This window comes from Citrus sinensis, chromosome 4, assembly GCF_022201045.2.
Source record: "Citrus sinensis cultivar Valencia sweet orange chromosome 4, DVS_A1.0, whole genome shotgun sequence".
NCBI lineage: Eukaryota > Viridiplantae > Streptophyta > Magnoliopsida > Sapindales > Rutaceae > Citrus > Citrus sinensis.
Window position 1 is genome coordinate 24,897,555 of NC_068559.1, and position 15,677 is coordinate 24,913,231.

At 39.4% G+C, this 15,677-nt stretch overlaps 3 protein-coding genes across 5 annotated transcripts; 2 read left to right on the top strand and 1 right to left on the bottom strand.

Annotated features, from left to right (window-relative positions):
- Positions 1 to 8,654, top strand: LOC102626123 (protein ESSENTIAL FOR POTEXVIRUS ACCUMULATION 1-like). 3 transcript variants are annotated; one of them, XM_025100642.2, is made up of 12 exons: positions 2 to 314; positions 409 to 498; positions 733 to 792; positions 886 to 956; positions 2,687 to 3,520; positions 3,644 to 3,737; positions 3,827 to 3,925; positions 4,050 to 4,826; positions 4,903 to 7,098; positions 7,174 to 7,225; positions 7,740 to 7,885; positions 8,133 to 8,654. In XM_025100642.2, the coding sequence occupies exons 2-12, from the start codon at positions 423 to 425 to the stop codon at positions 8,462 to 8,464; spliced, it is 4,737 nt and encodes a 1,578-aa protein (XP_024956410.1). In that variant the 5' UTR covers positions 2 to 314; positions 409 to 422; the 3' UTR covers positions 8,465 to 8,654. The 3 variants fall into 3 exon arrangements, with proteins under 3 accessions (XP_024956411.1, XP_024956410.1, XP_024956409.1); XM_025100643.2 differs by having other exon boundaries at positions 1 to 498; positions 4,056 to 4,826; XM_025100641.2 differs by having other exon boundaries at positions 2 to 498.
- Positions 8,655 to 8,892: 238 nt separating this feature from the next.
- On the bottom strand, positions 8,893 to 12,173 carry LOC102625835 (uncharacterized). The gene is made up of 11 exons (XM_006484106.4): positions 12,129 to 12,173; positions 11,713 to 11,973; positions 11,552 to 11,623; positions 11,280 to 11,359; positions 10,671 to 10,770; positions 10,518 to 10,571; positions 9,977 to 10,054; positions 9,670 to 9,767; positions 9,516 to 9,573; positions 9,312 to 9,433; positions 8,893 to 9,174 (listed from the first exon to the last, which is right to left on the bottom strand). The coding sequence occupies exons 1-11, from the start codon at positions 12,156 to 12,158 to the stop codon at positions 9,024 to 9,026; spliced, it is 1,104 nt and encodes a 367-aa protein (XP_006484169.2). The 5' UTR covers positions 12,159 to 12,173; the 3' UTR covers positions 8,893 to 9,023.
- Positions 12,174 to 12,190: 17 nt separating this feature from the next.
- LOC102625552 (photosynthetic NDH subunit of lumenal location 5, chloroplastic) lies at positions 12,191 to 15,677 on the top strand. The gene is made up of 7 exons (XM_006484105.4): positions 12,191 to 12,351; positions 12,444 to 12,662; positions 12,827 to 12,977; positions 13,102 to 13,190; positions 14,046 to 14,100; positions 14,413 to 14,498; positions 15,259 to 15,677. The coding sequence occupies exons 1-7, from the start codon at positions 12,322 to 12,324 to the stop codon at positions 15,415 to 15,417; spliced, it is 789 nt and encodes a 262-aa protein (XP_006484168.1). The 5' UTR covers positions 12,191 to 12,321; the 3' UTR covers positions 15,418 to 15,677.

The following is a 15,677-nucleotide window of genomic DNA, read 5'->3' on the forward strand; positions in this document are numbered from 1 at the left end:
GATTTGTTTAGCTGTTCTGACCACCCAAAAAAATAAACCCTCTTTACCCTTTCTCTTCCTCACATCAAACATATCAATCATATCACAAGCAAAGCGAGCCCCTTTATCCCTCTCTTGTCTGTCTCTCTCCCAAACACGTACGTTTCGAAACGCCGAAGATCGCCGAAACTCCCAAACGATTTTAAAGAAAAGAAAAAAAAAAAGAAGAAAAAAACTCCGTATCAAATCACGTCTCTTTTTCTTATTATCGCCGTTCTGGCTTTTGTTGTTCGCTAGCTCGCTCGCTCGCTCGCTCGCCGTTAAACAGCTCTCGTGTATTTGTTGTTGTTGTTGTTGTTACTGTTACTGTAATTACTGTGCCCTCTTTCGATCTTATCTGCCTATCTAATCTCTCTCTAACTCCGTTAGTTCTCCACCGGCCGATGGCTGAAGGCAAGTTCGATCTACCTGACGATCTCCTCCCATCTAAACCGTCCGATCATCCGTGGACGCCCAAAGGTATTAATTTAAATTTATTTGATTCCATTGAATCAGAGTCAATGCGAGGGTTTCGTTTATTGATCTGAACTCGCCCAGCATTTCCAGTTGGCCAATTAGGGTTTTTATTTTGACATGGCTGATCCATTTTTGAGGAGATTTTAGTCAATTGATTTTTCTTTTTGTTTTTTTTTTTGTTTTTTATGTAGAATGTTAGCTCCTAGTGCTTAGTTTAATTGGTGAATGTTATTGCAGGGGATGCTTCGGGGAGAAATGAGGATAAGGTTCATCTGGGGTCACTTGACGTGACAAAAGGTGGAAAAATGATTTCTTACCTGTTTAAATACTTTCTATTTTTGTGCCTGGGGTGCCGTTTAAGTTATACTGTTGATTCGTTAATGGTTGCAGATCAATTAGTATCTGAGAGCAGCATACCGTTATCTCCCCAGTGGCTTTATGCCAAACCAAGTGAGAGTAAGGTGGTAAATTCTAACTATTTGTTGGAATTCCGTTGTGGATTTCCATGCCATCACTTTGCATTCGCTGCTATATCAATCCCATCTCGTAGGGCTGGCATATTGGTGCTATAAAATCTAATGAACCTGGATGAAACATATTAATATTAAAGTCCGTTTATGTTTCTGAAGTCAGTTGTTCAACTATCATTTTCTTTGTAATCGCATCGAATGAACTCATTCAATCATATCATGTGGATTTCACTTGTTTAGCTGTTGGGGAAATGTGCATGTGCTCTGTTGCCACAAGGGTTTGTAGGCTGGAAAATTGCATGAATAGGTGTTAGGTCGTCTGGTCATTCACATGCTTGAGATATTGTATCTTATTATCTTGTGGATCGTGATACTCGTTTTTTGTATTCTGGACTTGCTCGCTAATTTATGTGTTAGCTAGGATCTCCCAGCACCTAAATTAATCAGATTATGGTTGCATGTCACTTTTGAAAGTGCTTCAAGGCTGCTAAAAAATAAATTTCTTTTTACGTCCCTCATTTGTGGGCAATGTAGAGGCTTCAATATGTCAGTATGCCTAGTGATATTCCTTACAATAGGATCCCTTTTTTAGCCTGAGTATCTCAGATATTTTCATGCGCTTTCTTTTTGGTGTTAGATCCTCTGGTAACTGGAAGTTGGATTGTTAGAATAGCCACTGAGGGAGAGCTTTGGTCCTCTCTATTTTATTTTTCTTTTTGTTTTTGGAAGTTGGGTGAGGGTGTAAGACCACAAAATGTAGGTGAAATATCTTAAACTTACAAGAGATTTGTAAGGCTTGTCTAGGGGAAATTTCAAGGAGTAAGCCTCTTTATCTTTTTCCCCTCCATGTTTTATTTCACTGATTAGTTGATACAGACTAACTTGGATTATGCTGGAAAGTTACTTTTCTGAGTTAGGATTAGTAATAGGCCATTCTAGGTAATTACTGCATGTTTAGAATTGAATGCCACTTATTCTCTCTATTATTTCCTAATCAGATTTTTCTCCCTTGAGAACTGTGGAATATGAAGACATGGGAAAACCTGTTTTCTAAACTTTTCATGGTATTGGTAAATGATTATAGCCAAATACCGGTCAGGAATGCTTGATGCCTTCTCTTTGTCAAACTTTATCTGTCTTTGATCTGGTAATGTTTAATGGGCTGTTAGGCTAAGACACCATGTTTTTTGTTTCTTAAAATTCTCTTGTCTCATTTTCTGCGGTTAGAATTACTTGATGGCACGGGACACTGATGGTAGAGGCTATCATATGCCACTGAGCTGCAAACCCTTTCTTCTCAAGCTTTTCCTATTTAGTGCTCTGTCTTTTATCTTTTTTTGGTGTGTGTGAGTACCCTTAGATTTATTTTTATACTCAATCTCGGTTCACAAGAAGAAATATAAGAATAGTGTTCCATTTGGCAGACCCATGCTCACCCTAGTTCGAGTAAGAATGGGGGGCAAGGGTTGGTATTTGGTGAGGTTTATCATCCCCATCCAAACCCTTAATGAAAGTGTGCTGTGTTATTAAGTATTTTGTTTGCTCAGCATTAGCTTGAAACACTAATTCTAGAGTGAACTAGGCTAGGAAATGGTACTGAAATCTGTTTGGAAGTTTGTAGCTCCATAAATATAGGTTTGAATACTTTGTATCTCAGTTGCTGTTAGGAGGCGCTACTTTTTGATGGAGCTGTTTTCTAAATGTTCTTACATGTATGGTAGGATGTGCGTGGTCCCACTTCTGTTTCTCTTGGAAGCTCCAGTGATCCCAACCAGAAGGAGAGTTGGCGTGTCGAAGGTTCTGAGGAAAAAAAAGATTGGAGGAGGAGTGCTGCTGATGGTGAAATTAGCCGCCGCTGGCGCGAAGAGGAAAGAGAAACTGGCTTGCTTGGTGGTAGACGAGATCGCAGGAAAACAGATCGTCGTGTTGACAATGTTCTAGCAAGAGACTCAATTGACAGCAGAACTTTACCTTCTTCTGATCGGTGGCATGATAACCCACGCCGTGATAGCAAGTGGTCTTCTAGGTGGGGTCCTGAAGACAAAGAGAAGGAATCCCGAAATGAGAAGAGGATAGATGTCGAGAAGGACAAGGACGATGCTCACACTGACAGTCAGTCTTTTGTAAGTAGCAACCGGTCAGCTTCTGAGCGTGATCCAGATACTCGTGATAAATGGAGACCACGCCACAGAATGGAGGTTCATTCTGGTGGTTCGACTTCCTACCGTGCTGCGCCTGGATTTGGAATTGAGAGAGGGCGGGTAGAGAGTTCAAATTTGGGATTTACCATGGGACGAGGAAGGTCCAATGTTATTGGGAGGGGGACATCTGCAGGTCCCATTGGTGCTTTGCAAAGTGAAAGCATCCCTGGGAAACCTACCCTCTCAGCTGATACTTTTTGCTATCCAAGGGCAAAGCTTCTTGACATCTATCGTAGGCAGAAAAATGATCCCTCTTTTACTACTATGCCTGATGGGATGGAGGAGTTGTCCCCTTTAACCCATGCACATGTTATTAAACCAATGGCTTTTGTTACTCCTGATCCTGAAGAGGAGGTAAAACCTGAGCATCACTTGTCTAAAATGCCCTTTGTTGATTGGCAAAGATATTTTTTTCTTTTGCCCTTTAATTGATTATGTCATTTTCTGCCTGAAATTGGGTTCATTGGATGCAAACAGGTTGTCCTTAGTGATGTATGGCAGGGAAAGATTACCAGTAGCGGGGTGGTATACAATTCATTTAGACAGGGAAGATCAACTGATTATGTCTCAGGTATTGAAATATTCTCAGTAATTATTCCCTGATTTTTGTGTTCTTTTGCTATCCAATTCCCTCAGTCTGCCAATGTATGCATTGTGTAGGTTCTGAAGGCTTGGAATCCACTGAGATAAAACAGAAGGTTCTCCCCGATGAAATTGTAGACACCTTCCAAGAAGCTGGAAACTTTGATGCATGTCAGGGTGAGTAATAATAAATCATTTTGTATGGTGTTCGAACATAGAGTTACCACTATCAAATTGGGTATACAGTTGCTTGCACCTGTTTTATGTCTGAAAGAAATTGAATGTTCTTCTTTTTTCTCAGGAACAGAGCCTATTCATGAAGAACATAAAATTACAACAAAGAACCTTGGATTGGACTCGAATGGAAAAGCCTTAACTCTTGCAAAAAGCAATGGTGTCAGAACTGCCAAAGATTTTGATGCTTCTAGTCATAATATTGGGGAGGATTGGCAAATGCTGGATTCTGCTTTTAATAAATATCATCAGTTTGAAAACACTGATTCTGCTGCTTCATTTGACATCAGGCCCAAGCTTCATGATGAATCAAGCTCTCTGTTGGTTACAGCCTCTTCTGAGCAAAAACAAGGTACTGATGCACCGCAGTTGGGGAGCAATGTAACTATGAAAGAATTAGAAAGGGCTACCCCACCTGAACAACTAGTTCTGTACTACATCGATCCTCAAGGGGCAACTCAGGGACCATTTCTTGGTGCTGATATCATTTCATGGTTTGAGCAAGGCTTTTTTGGGATTGACTTGCCAGTCCGCCTGGCAGATGCTCCTGAAGGAACTCCATTCCAAGATTTGGTTGAGGTGATGCCACATCTTAAAGCTAAGGACATGAATGTCAGTACTAGTGATCCAAATTCTGAGCTGGAGTTTGGTGCTTTTGGAGGAAGTATGGAGGCTAGTTTACCTACTGCTTCAGCTGTTAATAATGGCATGTCCCAGCCATTTTCCGAATTTAATGGCATCTCAGCTCAGAATATTCAGACAAGGTTGTCAGAGCCTGAAGCTCCTTTGCAGCTGCCTCGTTCTGAGGGGCAAAGCATTCAAGATCTTTTAGCGCAAGATGAAGGTTGATATTTTAATTAACAGTTTTGAGTTGTTCTTTTTCCCAGATTTTATACTAATTTTTTATTGTGCTTGTGTAGAAATTTTGTTTCCTGGAAGACCTGGAAATGCTGGCTATCCCATTGTAAAATCTTCCGGGAGCTTTCACGAGCCTGTTGTCCAGCCCTCTCAACCAATGGATTTGACAGAATCTGGCATGCAAAATCAGAACGATAATAGGATGCACCCTATCGGCTTGTTGTGGTCTGAGCTTGAAGCAACTCAAACAAGGCCTACCAGTGTGCCTTCCAGCGCTGGAAGAGCTACCCCGTTCAGTGCTATGGCTGATCCAGCACTTGCTGCTGACACATGGTCAGATATTTACAGGAAAAATACACTTGCTGACCCTAATGTGTATCAAGATCCCATGGCTGCTCACCATATGCGACATGTGGAACAGGAATCCAACAATTTCGATCTAGCAGAGCAGCTTTTGTCAAAACAATTGCAGCAACAGCAGCTCCAACAGCGGAATATGTTTTCTTCTCATGCACATTTGAATGAATCAGTTCTAGAACAAGTGCCAAATCAGAATGTGATTCATCAACAACAGTTGGCAAACCATCCAGCAGCAGATTTGGAACATCTTCTGACACTTCATCTGCAACAGCAACAGCAGCAGCAGCAGCAGCAGCAACTTCAGCTTCAGCATCATCAAATGCAGCAGCAGCAGCAGTTGCATCAACAAAAGCTTTTGTTGGAGCGACAGCAATCTCAAGCTCGACAGGTACTTCTCGAGCAGTTGCTGCATAATCAAATGCCTGATCCTGGCCTTGGACAGTCGCATATTGATCCTATCAGGGCAAATAATGCTCTTGATCAGGCTTTACTAGAGCAGCACCTTCTACATGAGCTGCAACAACGGTCTCATCATCCTCAAAAACATTTTGTTCCATCTTTGGATCAGCTCATTCAAATGAAGTTCGGTCAGGCAATACAACAAGAGCATCATAGAGATTTAATGGAACTAATGTCACGTTCACCACATGGACAAATGCAAGCTTTGGAGCATCAGATTCTCCTTCAGGAGCAGATGCGGGCAAGACAATTATCAATGGGATTAAGACAGCGAGCCAATGTGCCGGCAGATAGACATATTGATCCTCTTTGGCAGGTTGATGAATCTGATCAGTTGCTTCGTACTCATTCTGGTGCTCACTCCTCAGGATTTAGCCCACTAGATGTTTACCAGCAGCAACAGAGGCCGCCTCACGAGGAGCAGCTGGTTAACCTTGAACGAAATCTTTCGTTGCAAGAGCAACTCAGACAAGGGATTTTTGAGCCCGGTTCACTGCCATTTGAGCGGTCCATATCTTTGCCTGCTGGCGCGCCGAGGATGAATCTGGATACTGCTAATGCTATGTCGCATCCTCATGGTCTGGATTTACAGGTGTTGAACCCCCATATGCAACCTGCTGGGCAAGTGGGTTCTTTTAATTCTGGCATCCATCCCCACAATCATCATCACCCTTTAGTTCCCAACCAGCCCAATATTTCACACTTGGATGCAATAGATTGTCACTGGTCTGAGAGCAATGGGCAGCTAGCAAATGAGTGGATGGAATCTAGGATTCAGCAGTTACATATTAATGCTGAGCAGCAGAGAAGGGAGCCGGAAGTTAAAATGACTTCTGAAAATCCAAGTTTATGGATGTCAGATGGATCTCATGATGAGAAGTCAAGGCAATTGTTGATGGAATTACTCCATAAAAAATCAGGCCATCAACCTTCTGAGTCATTGGACATGAATATGAATGGAGTATCCCTTGGGAGGAGGTCACCATCTGGTGTCTACTCTGGATCAACCTCTTCCGATCACCCATTCAGTATGCTTTCAGACCGAGAAGCAGGTCCAAACAGCTCATTTGCTGTAGGATCTTATGGTTCTAATTCATCTGAACCACAGCAGGCTTATGTAGCTGACAAGCAGGCTGGCAGTCTTGAAAGCAATGAAAAATTACGACTAAGATCTGAATCTGGAGTTTTTTCTGAGGCAGAATTGCTCTTTCGAAACATCAATGAGAGTGCTCAGTCAGTTTATAAAGAATCTAACATGATCCATCAGTCATTCCTGACCAAAGAGTTATCTGAGTTGGAGGGGAGGAAGCATGGGTCAAAAAGTGAAGATATGACAAAGGGTTCGGTTTTTGAGGTACAGGATGGCATAGCAAAGCAAGCAGGGTTGGCTGCTTTAGATCGGGTGGATACACTTGGCAGACATACTTCAGAAGCTGCCAGTAAGTATTTCTCCATTTCTTTAGAAGTTTTGCATTTTGTACACGTCACATTGACTTTTTTTTTTTCCCTCTCAGGTAGTGAAGCTGCTTTCTACGATTCATTTGCAGAAGATTTTGTGAAGAATCAGTAAGTTTCTTTTCTTTGGGTTCTACATAAGTTATCACATTCAAGCCTCTGGTTCAGGACTTAAAAACAAGTACCGATTGACCATTGTGTTTTCGCACAAAAGATCTCTTTTTTGAATTATTCTTCTATTGCCATCAATATTTAATAATTGCGTTATTTCTCACCATATTGGTTCCCCTGTTCTAGCTTTTAGTGTTGAGATACAAAGTGTCTATCCCAATTGATGTGGTATAAGATGTGACATTATCCATGGGTGTTTTCCTATGGATGCCAAATGTGCTGCCATGTCAATTTTGGGATAGAAATTGATGTACAAATTTGAAGTTGGGGAAACTTTGTGTGTGTAATTTTACACTATGATTGAAAGGGCAATACACTGTTTGGCAACCCTATTGCTCTTGTTCATGCTCAGTCACATCAGTTTAGATGTTTATATATTACTGTTTGGTTGTGTGACAGTAGTTTAATTTTTATAGTTTATGTTGTATTTATCTTATTGAGATCCTTTTAACAGGTCAGCAGTTGCATCCAGGAGGATTCAAGACAGTGTCTTGCTGAGACGCCCATCTGTCTCACGGACTTTGTCATCTCAAGAAGGATTGCATGATGTGAACTCTAATCCAGTTATCAGGGGGAAACATTCTTCAAGTTCTGCTGATGGTATTTATATGTCTATAACTTCTCTTTTTCGTTCATTTTTCCAAGGGATAGGACAGGGCAGGAGGGAGGTGATGACTTTGAATGCCGATCCTTTAATACTTTTATTCTGTCTATGAATTTTTTAATGGTGCCTTGTGATTGTAACTTATGTTGAATTGTTATTGGGTTGAGAAGACAATTGAGAGTCTAAAAGTAGTTTTGTTTCCACAACAAATCTTTGCTGATGTTGGAACACATGAAATTTTAGGTAGCCAAGATCCAGGGGGTAATTCAGTGAGCCAAGTTTCGGACATGGCATCTGGAAAGAAAGAAATAAGCTTCCGGCGTACCTCATCATGCAGTGATTCTGATTCGTCGGAGCCATTGTTCATAGACATGTTGAAGAGCAATACCAAGAAGAATGTCATGCCAGAGACTCACACAACTGTGGGGATGACAGACTCAACAGATGGAATGCAGGGTGGCCGGGGTGGCAAAAAGAAAGGAAAGAAAGGAAGGCAAATTGATCCTGCTCTCCTTGGTTTTAAAGTCACAAGCAATCGGATAATGATGGGTGAAATACAGCGACTAGATGATTAGCCCACTTCTCGGATTTTTGTGTTTTGCCCATTTGTAGCCAACCACTTGTATAGGTCCAGACGAGCGTAATTGCTCATCTGTTTTCTTTTTTTACTTCGCAATGTGGGAAGCGCCGGTGTAGGAATTTTGACAGGGTAGTCTTTTGTACAGACTAACAATCTTTACGAGGAAAGATCATTACATCATAGAATTATGTAGAAAATGTGTTATTCTTTGGAAGGCTGAGTTAGTTTAGAATTGACCTCAGCATTGTGGCTGCGTTGTATAATTATTGTACGCAACTTTAACAAACTGATTCTCCATCGACGGCCATAAATGATCGTTTAGGTCTTTTGTAAATTGTAAGAGCCATTACGTGGAGGCAGGAGGATCAATCAATAATTTTTAATTTCAATGCTCAAGAGAAATGAAAAAGTGCAGACGCAGGATTTTGGAAAAACTGCAATATGAAGCAGTATTCGGTCCGTCTAAAAGGTCAATAAACTGGTTACCCTCTTAGGGACGGACGGTTTGTTGCTATGCAATGATATAAAAGGGCATTTACAAGGATTATATTTTATCAAAGCCGTTGATCTTGGAAAAGTTGCATGATTGTTCCACCCATGATCCACTCCAACTCAGAAGGAGACAAAGGTACTTCATTGGCGATCAGAGATGCTGCCTCTCTTCCACCTTTATAGCCACATTCTGGAACAACGTATGGGAAATCACTGCAAAAATAATGCTCAATGATATCACCATTTGATCCGCATGGTCACTTATTTGAATATGTAAAGAAACAAAAGGGTAAATTCATATCTGCAAGTTCACTTTGCATGTGTAAAGAAACAAAAGGGCAAGTATTTACCTGCCCCACATGACTCGGTTTGCGCCAAAGCTTGAGACAACTTGGGAGAGTGGAGAGGACAGATCCTGGTAAGGGAATGGCATTCTGGACACCCTAAACAGAGCACTGAATTTGACATATACCTGTAAAAGTTTCCGTATCACAATTGACACCTCAGATTCTTGACAATTTTACACTCACTCAGATTTATACAGGGCACTCTACCTGTGGGAATCTGGATAGCTTTAAGAGATTTGAGAAGGCAAGACTTTCTTCATCATTTCTGCAAGATGACACATGGACATATTATCTTTGCCACAGCTGCTCAAGAAAACATTACAAGGCTTCTGAAACAAAGTTAAATGATGAGAGAGCTCACGATGGTGGTTTGCAGAAAGCCAAATGATCAAGCAACACTGTTGTTGAAGGAAATTCAGTGCAAAGTTCCTCAATTTCAGAAATGTGTAGATTAAGACCCTGAAATTTTACAACACTTCAACCGATCAAACTGAAGTGGCATTTATCAAGAGGGTCAAGATAAATTTAATCAAGTGTACTTGAAGTTATAGCTCCGTATAAAGAAGATCAAGACCTGGTGGTGATCAAGCTAAATACAAATATTACAAAGTAAACTGACTTTTCTTTTTTCCTTTCTGGTCAAATGGAGTCCAGGAAGATTTGTATACCTTCATACACATGAAACCCACTGGCACTCCAAGTTCTCCTGCTTTAGAAAACATTGCCTTCCCAACTTCATTTGTCATCTACATAAATTAATGAGAATCCATCAGTTGATGAGAATCTCACCAATATGAGATTCTAAATGAATTATTATAAAATACCAACACTGGCTCAATTGGAGCTACACAAATTTCTTTTTATATCACCCTCTTCAATCCATGCATATGGAATTTTTTATCTTCTACTAGAATGAGAATTTTCAAATTAGAGATTAACAGTTAAGTCATTGCATATATTGATTCTTCAAAGAATTAATTGGCTGCAAGAGGAATGTTTGGGCCAGAAATAGTAGTTGTCATTTATCAGTTCAGTGTAAGTGATAAGATGACAAATATTGTTGCTTAATCCAAGAAAGTTAAATTAGTTTCTCCTATTAAAAATTTATAAATGAGCAAAGTTTCGAGAAACACAACATGATGAAACAAAATTGAGTAAAAAATTATCAAGTCATGACGACCAAAATTAACCATTTTAACAACAAATTACCTGTTGCCCAGATGGCCACAAGTACGGATTAAAACGAACAGCCCGAAAACCATCCTATCACAAAAAAAAAAAATGTATCAGAATGATTTCCCTGAAAGAATTATTGATAGTGAGATAACGAACATAATTATAAAATTAGAAACATAAAAAAACCTTCAAGATGAGCTGTTCTAGCTGCTTGATCCCTATGACATCTTCTGCAGGATTTGCAAGGCAACAACCAACAAATTTGGAAGGGTACTTTTTCAGGACACTGTCAATAACAATATTGGCATTGGGCAATGCCAAGATGTAGAAAGTAAACAATAATAACTGTATTTATCTTTGAAGTTCTTAATCATGTTCATACACCATTTGACCAGCACTGTCAGGACAGTATGATCTAAAGACAACTTCTCATGAGGAAATTAGTTATAAATCCCGAAAGCAGCAAGAGGGAAAGCATAACCACAACCTTCTTATTTGTCAACATATGAGCTTTGTTCTTCAATTCTTAATCTATAACAAAAATACAAGTGTAATGTAGAGGAATAAGAACTTCAGAATGAGTAAGATTAATAAGCTATCCACCTCACAAGGTCAACAAAAGACTGATAACTTGAGATGCTAGACCCTATGTGAGTTCTATCATGTTATATGATGCACCCCTATGGACACACACCTGCATCATGCAATCTCCTCACTCCTGTGGATTTGTAGCCATCACACATGGAAAAAAGAACAAAGACTGAACATTTTGCTAAAAATGTAATGTCAACAGACCTTGTCACTAAAGAATGATCAAACTTGTGATTAATGGGCTGCACAATGAGTGCACCATCCACACTGGCTTCTTCCATGCACTGCACAGATCATAAACGAATTTGAAAAGGAGATAAGGAATCAGTCCAAGTATTCAATATACTATAACAAGAATCTACTCATCCTTCCAAATCGAAATATACAATAAACAATCATGCAGATTGCAGTTCCAATCAACGAAAACACCCATAGAAGATTGGGGTGGGGGTGGGGGAATTAAATGGAGATAAGACCTGCAGCAAGAAATCGACATGTCCGGGCAAGGTGGGTTCTTGGCCAGGAAAGTAAGGAAATTTGTCAGCAGCCTTCACAAAATTCAACAGTTTGTCAGCAATCTGAAATCACTTTGTTCCTGTAAACAAACAGGCAGAATTATGCAACAACTATATCGCACCTCTTCAGGAGATGCCCACACGTGCAGATGAGAATCAATGATTTTCACTTTCGAAGGAGTTGGTTTGATGTCAGCTTCACTGGTGCTGGTGGTCGCCATTTTAGCAGCAGCTGAGGATCTAAATGATGGTTTATGATTGAACAACAATGAAGCTGGGCTTGAACATCGAGAGAGGACCGAAGCTGGAATCAGTGGCTTCAATAACTTCGCCGCTGTCACAGCCATTGGCAGCTTACTTTGTATATAAAGTAACGGAGCAGGCTACCAAGAAAAGTAAGTTGGGGACTTTTCGTAAATAAATAAAGTTTTAATTTTATTTTCTAAAATTACTTATTGTTAAAAAAATTCGACTTTCAATAAAAATTAAAGAAATAAGCAATAAAAGAAATCTCATAAATATCTATATATGAAATTACCTTTTTGGTATAGGAGGGCAAAGATGTCATTTAAGATCACCACCATCTCGCGTAACATTCACTTGAATTTTTTATGCTACCAAAACCAAACCCACCAAAAACCCACACTTCTTAGCTCTTATCTATCGGTAGTAACAATCTTTTATCTGAATCTCTCAACACACCGACTCTGAGGCACTTGTCCATTCCATCAATGGCGGCAGCGGCTTCATTCGCAGCCCAGGTACTTTCTCATCTCCATTCAATCCTTTGTCCTTCTGGGTCAAATTTTGATTTATTCATTTTTGTTTTTGTTTTTGTTTTTGTTTTTGGCAGATAAATGTAGGCTCGGTCTCAGGCCCACTTCAACTGAACAAAGCTCTCAGTCCCTCGCGTAATGCAATCGAGATACCCAGAAAATCTTCTTCATTCCTATCAAATGCTTCATCATCCTGCTCCAGCTTCTTCTCCCGTCCGTTGACTCCCGTTCCCCCTCTCACTCATTTTCCCACCAGGAAAATGGGTACGCGTAGCCTTGTTCGGGCCAGTGCTGAGGTTAGCAATTTCATTTGAATTTGAATGCGTATGAAATGAAGGTGACTTTATACATCTTGTTGAGTAATGGCATATAATGGAAGCAGCCAACTGCTTCTTACGCTGAGATATGGTAGCTCTAGTATGGTTTCCAATGGGATAGTACCTTTCTGTTTTAATTTCAGGTAGCTGATTTACAATCGAAAGTTACCAATAAAGTTTATTTCGATGTGAGCATTGGGAATCCAGTAGGAAAGCTTGCTGGAAGAATCGTGATTGGATTGTACGGTGATGATGTGCCCCAAACGGCAGAGAACTTCCGTGCTTTATGCACAGGTTTTCTTATTCACTTTTTCACTTTAATATCAATCACTAATATGATGTTCTTGTTTCCATTTTTTGTTTGATTGATCTAGTTTTGGAGTCTGTTATAATTGATATCAATTTTGTATCTGACCAGGAGAGAAGGGCTTTGGTTACAAAGGTTCCACGTTCCATCGTGTTATCAAAGATTTCATGATCCAAGGAGGAGACTTTGATAAAGGCAATGTATGAGCTTTCACACACATTTAGATACTTCAGTGTCTTGTTCATTGTTTAGTGTAACTATTGCAGCTATTTGCTTCTTTAAGAATTTATTTATGAACTAATTAATTGAATTGAGAAGCACATGCTTCTCTGGCTAGGTTACCACATGGAGCTATTAATGGCTTCATAGCAAGATTTATTTTATTTTATTTTTTTTAGCAGTGTAAGAGACATGCTGCCTTTGTTCTCTTCCTTTTGCAAATTTTGAATTATCTGCAATGAAAAGGCGGCAAGAGTTAGTTATGAATGTAGAAACCTTTAAAAAGGACAGCTGTTGTTGCTCCCCTTTGTATTACACTCTCATTGAAAGCTACTACCAGATTTACTTGGTATCTGGACAGATCTCAGCTTGAATAGATCTCTTATCTGGTGTGAAGTGTATGACAAGCTAAATATAGCAGCACGAGCAGGATCTGTTAGCTTTGCTTCAAGTTGACTCTGTAGGGCCAAAACAGAAAGAACAGAAAGAAATGTTGTTGTGTTAAATAACTATTGAAAACATCTGTTGTTGTGTTTTAAGCTCATCTTTTGATGTTCTCAATAGATTTGTTAGGACCTGGAGCTTTTTCTTTCTGTCCAGCTGTTTCCGGGTCCTCAAAGCCTTATCAATTTCCCCATCCTATGAGTGGCAATATAATTGATCTATATGCCTACAGATATGTTTATGGTTTATCAACTCTAAGCATGTTTTAAACCTGCACAACTTCTATTTTTTTGCCTTCAGTTCAGTCACTTTATTAGATTAAATAGTTGTCAGATATGCTTGATTTGGCATATTGTTCGACTAAATTTTATTTACTTAACCTCTTTTTGTAGGGAACTGGAGGTAAAAGTATATACGGCCGTACATTCAAAGATGAGAACTTCAAATGTAAGTTATTCCTGTAGGCTGTAGCTGTTGCATCTCAAGAGAGCCTATATATTTGCCTTTTGAGTGGGTGGGGCATGGATGAGAAGCTAATTGATAAGGACAATGTTTAATTGTAATTTTTCTAGTTGATTGAAAAATTATGCCATTCACCTCTTGTTGATTAAACAAGTATATATAAATTCAGAGGGGAATACTGATGGGTGCTTCAATATTTCTTGTTATGGTCAATTTTGTTTTGTTGTTAAACTAGTTTTATCATTTATCTACCATTATATTAGCATGTGTGGTTCTGAAATGTAAAATGTCTTGCAGTGTCGCATATTGGACCAGGAGTAGTTAGTATGGCAAATGCAGGTCCCAACACTAATGGCAGCCAATTTTTCATTTGCACTGTCAAGGTATGTTAATGCCTTTGCTTGTAGAAGGAAAAGTTACAGTTAATGTTTTGGAGATACTTATATCTCACATTTAATGGTTTATTTGTGGTACTGTAGCATTTTTATTTTCTGCTTAGACGAATTTTTTGTTGAAAATAGGCTGAAAATGCTTCCTGTTTCAGCCTAGTGAAGAAAGAGAAGAAAAAAGATAATTCATTGATTCTTTTGATCTCTTTGACTGGTCATCTTTCTTACTGTATTGGACAACATTGTCTTTGGGCAAGTTTTGAGGACGTGGACATTGTCTCCTTTGCCTGTTGAATAATTGGTGTCAAACTTGATCTCATCATGTATGTTAAGGTTCTTCCATTGTCCAAATTAACAAACTTTCTGGAAGACTCCCTTGCATAGGAATACAAGTAGTTTTTCAATTGAAACAATGGCTTGCATGGTGATGAATTAAAATGTCATGTGTACCGGTCCACATTCTTAAGAATGTCATCATGTTTTAAGTGACTTTACCAGCACTGGACCATGGTTGAATTTCTGTCCAATTAACTACCATTTACTATAGCTTCAAAAAGTAAAAATGAAACTTACCATTTTCTTTTGTGGCTGTCATGAATTTGACTACTTAAGTTGTATTATGATAGTGGAAGTACCTTCAGATTGTCATTTAACTGGATGATTTGAACAAGTTTTTTGACATTGCGTTTGTGAGTAATTTTCACTGGTCAATGGATGACACTGATGTGTTTTCTCTTCTTTTGGCAAATGGCAGACACCATGGCTAGATCAGAGGCATGTTGTCTTTGGGCAAGTTTTGGAGGGCATGGACATTGTTAAGCTTATTGAGTCACAGGAAACTGACAGGGGCGACCGTCCTGGAAAGAAGGTGGTCATTAGTGATTGCGGTGAGCTTCCAATGTCTGAAGCCTGAGCTGGTCAATTCTAGTTCTTTTGCTGCTCTTTCTAAATTTTGGACTAGTTTGCCAAGGTTAGCAGGCTTTTGTTGAATGAGTTATCTCTTACCTACTTGGTAGTTATTTCAGTCCCCCATTTCAGCATAGAAGTTTAAATACTTGGAGTTATAGCAAGAGTGGAATTTCATGCTGTTGATTTGTACCATGAACTGCAGTGAAGCTTGCTGTAATTTTTAGCAGATCCTTTTATCAGATTGCATGATGCATGATTTTGAAT

Excerpts from the sequence above, each read along its gene's own strand:
- LOC102625552 (XM_006484105.4), top strand. The coding sequence starts at position 12,322 with ATGGCGGCAGCGGCTTCATTCGCAGCCCAG. Across the intron at positions 12,663-12,826 it reads TTGTTCGGGCCAGTGCTGAG|GTAGCTGATTTACAATCGAA; the intron begins GTTAGCAATTTC and ends TTTTAATTTCAG. Across the intron at positions 12,978-13,101 it reads CTTCCGTGCTTTATGCACAG|GAGAGAAGGGCTTTGGTTAC; the intron begins GTTTTCTTATTC and ends GTATCTGACCAG.
- LOC102626123 (XM_025100641.2), top strand. The coding sequence starts at position 423 with ATGGCTGAAGGCAAGTTCGATCTACCTGACGATCTCCTCCCATCTAAA. Across the intron at positions 3,738-3,826 it reads ATCAACTGATTATGTCTCAG|GTTCTGAAGGCTTGGAATCC; the intron begins GTATTGAAATAT and ends TGCATTGTGTAG. Across the intron at positions 7,226-7,739 it reads GAAGATTTTGTGAAGAATCA|GTCAGCAGTTGCATCCAGGA; the intron begins GTAAGTTTCTTT and ends TCCTTTTAACAG.
- LOC102625835 (XM_006484106.4), bottom strand. The coding sequence starts at position 12,158 with ATGACATCTTTGCCCTCCTATACCAAAAAG. Across the intron at positions 10,572-10,670 it reads TAGAACAGCTCATCTTGAAG|GATGGTTTTCGGGCTGTTCG; the intron begins GTTTTTTTATGT and ends TTTTTGTGATAG. Across the intron at positions 10,055-10,517 it reads TGTGGCCATCTGGGCAACAG|ATGACAAATGAAGTTGGGAA; the intron begins GTAATTTGTTGT and ends TAATTTATGTAG.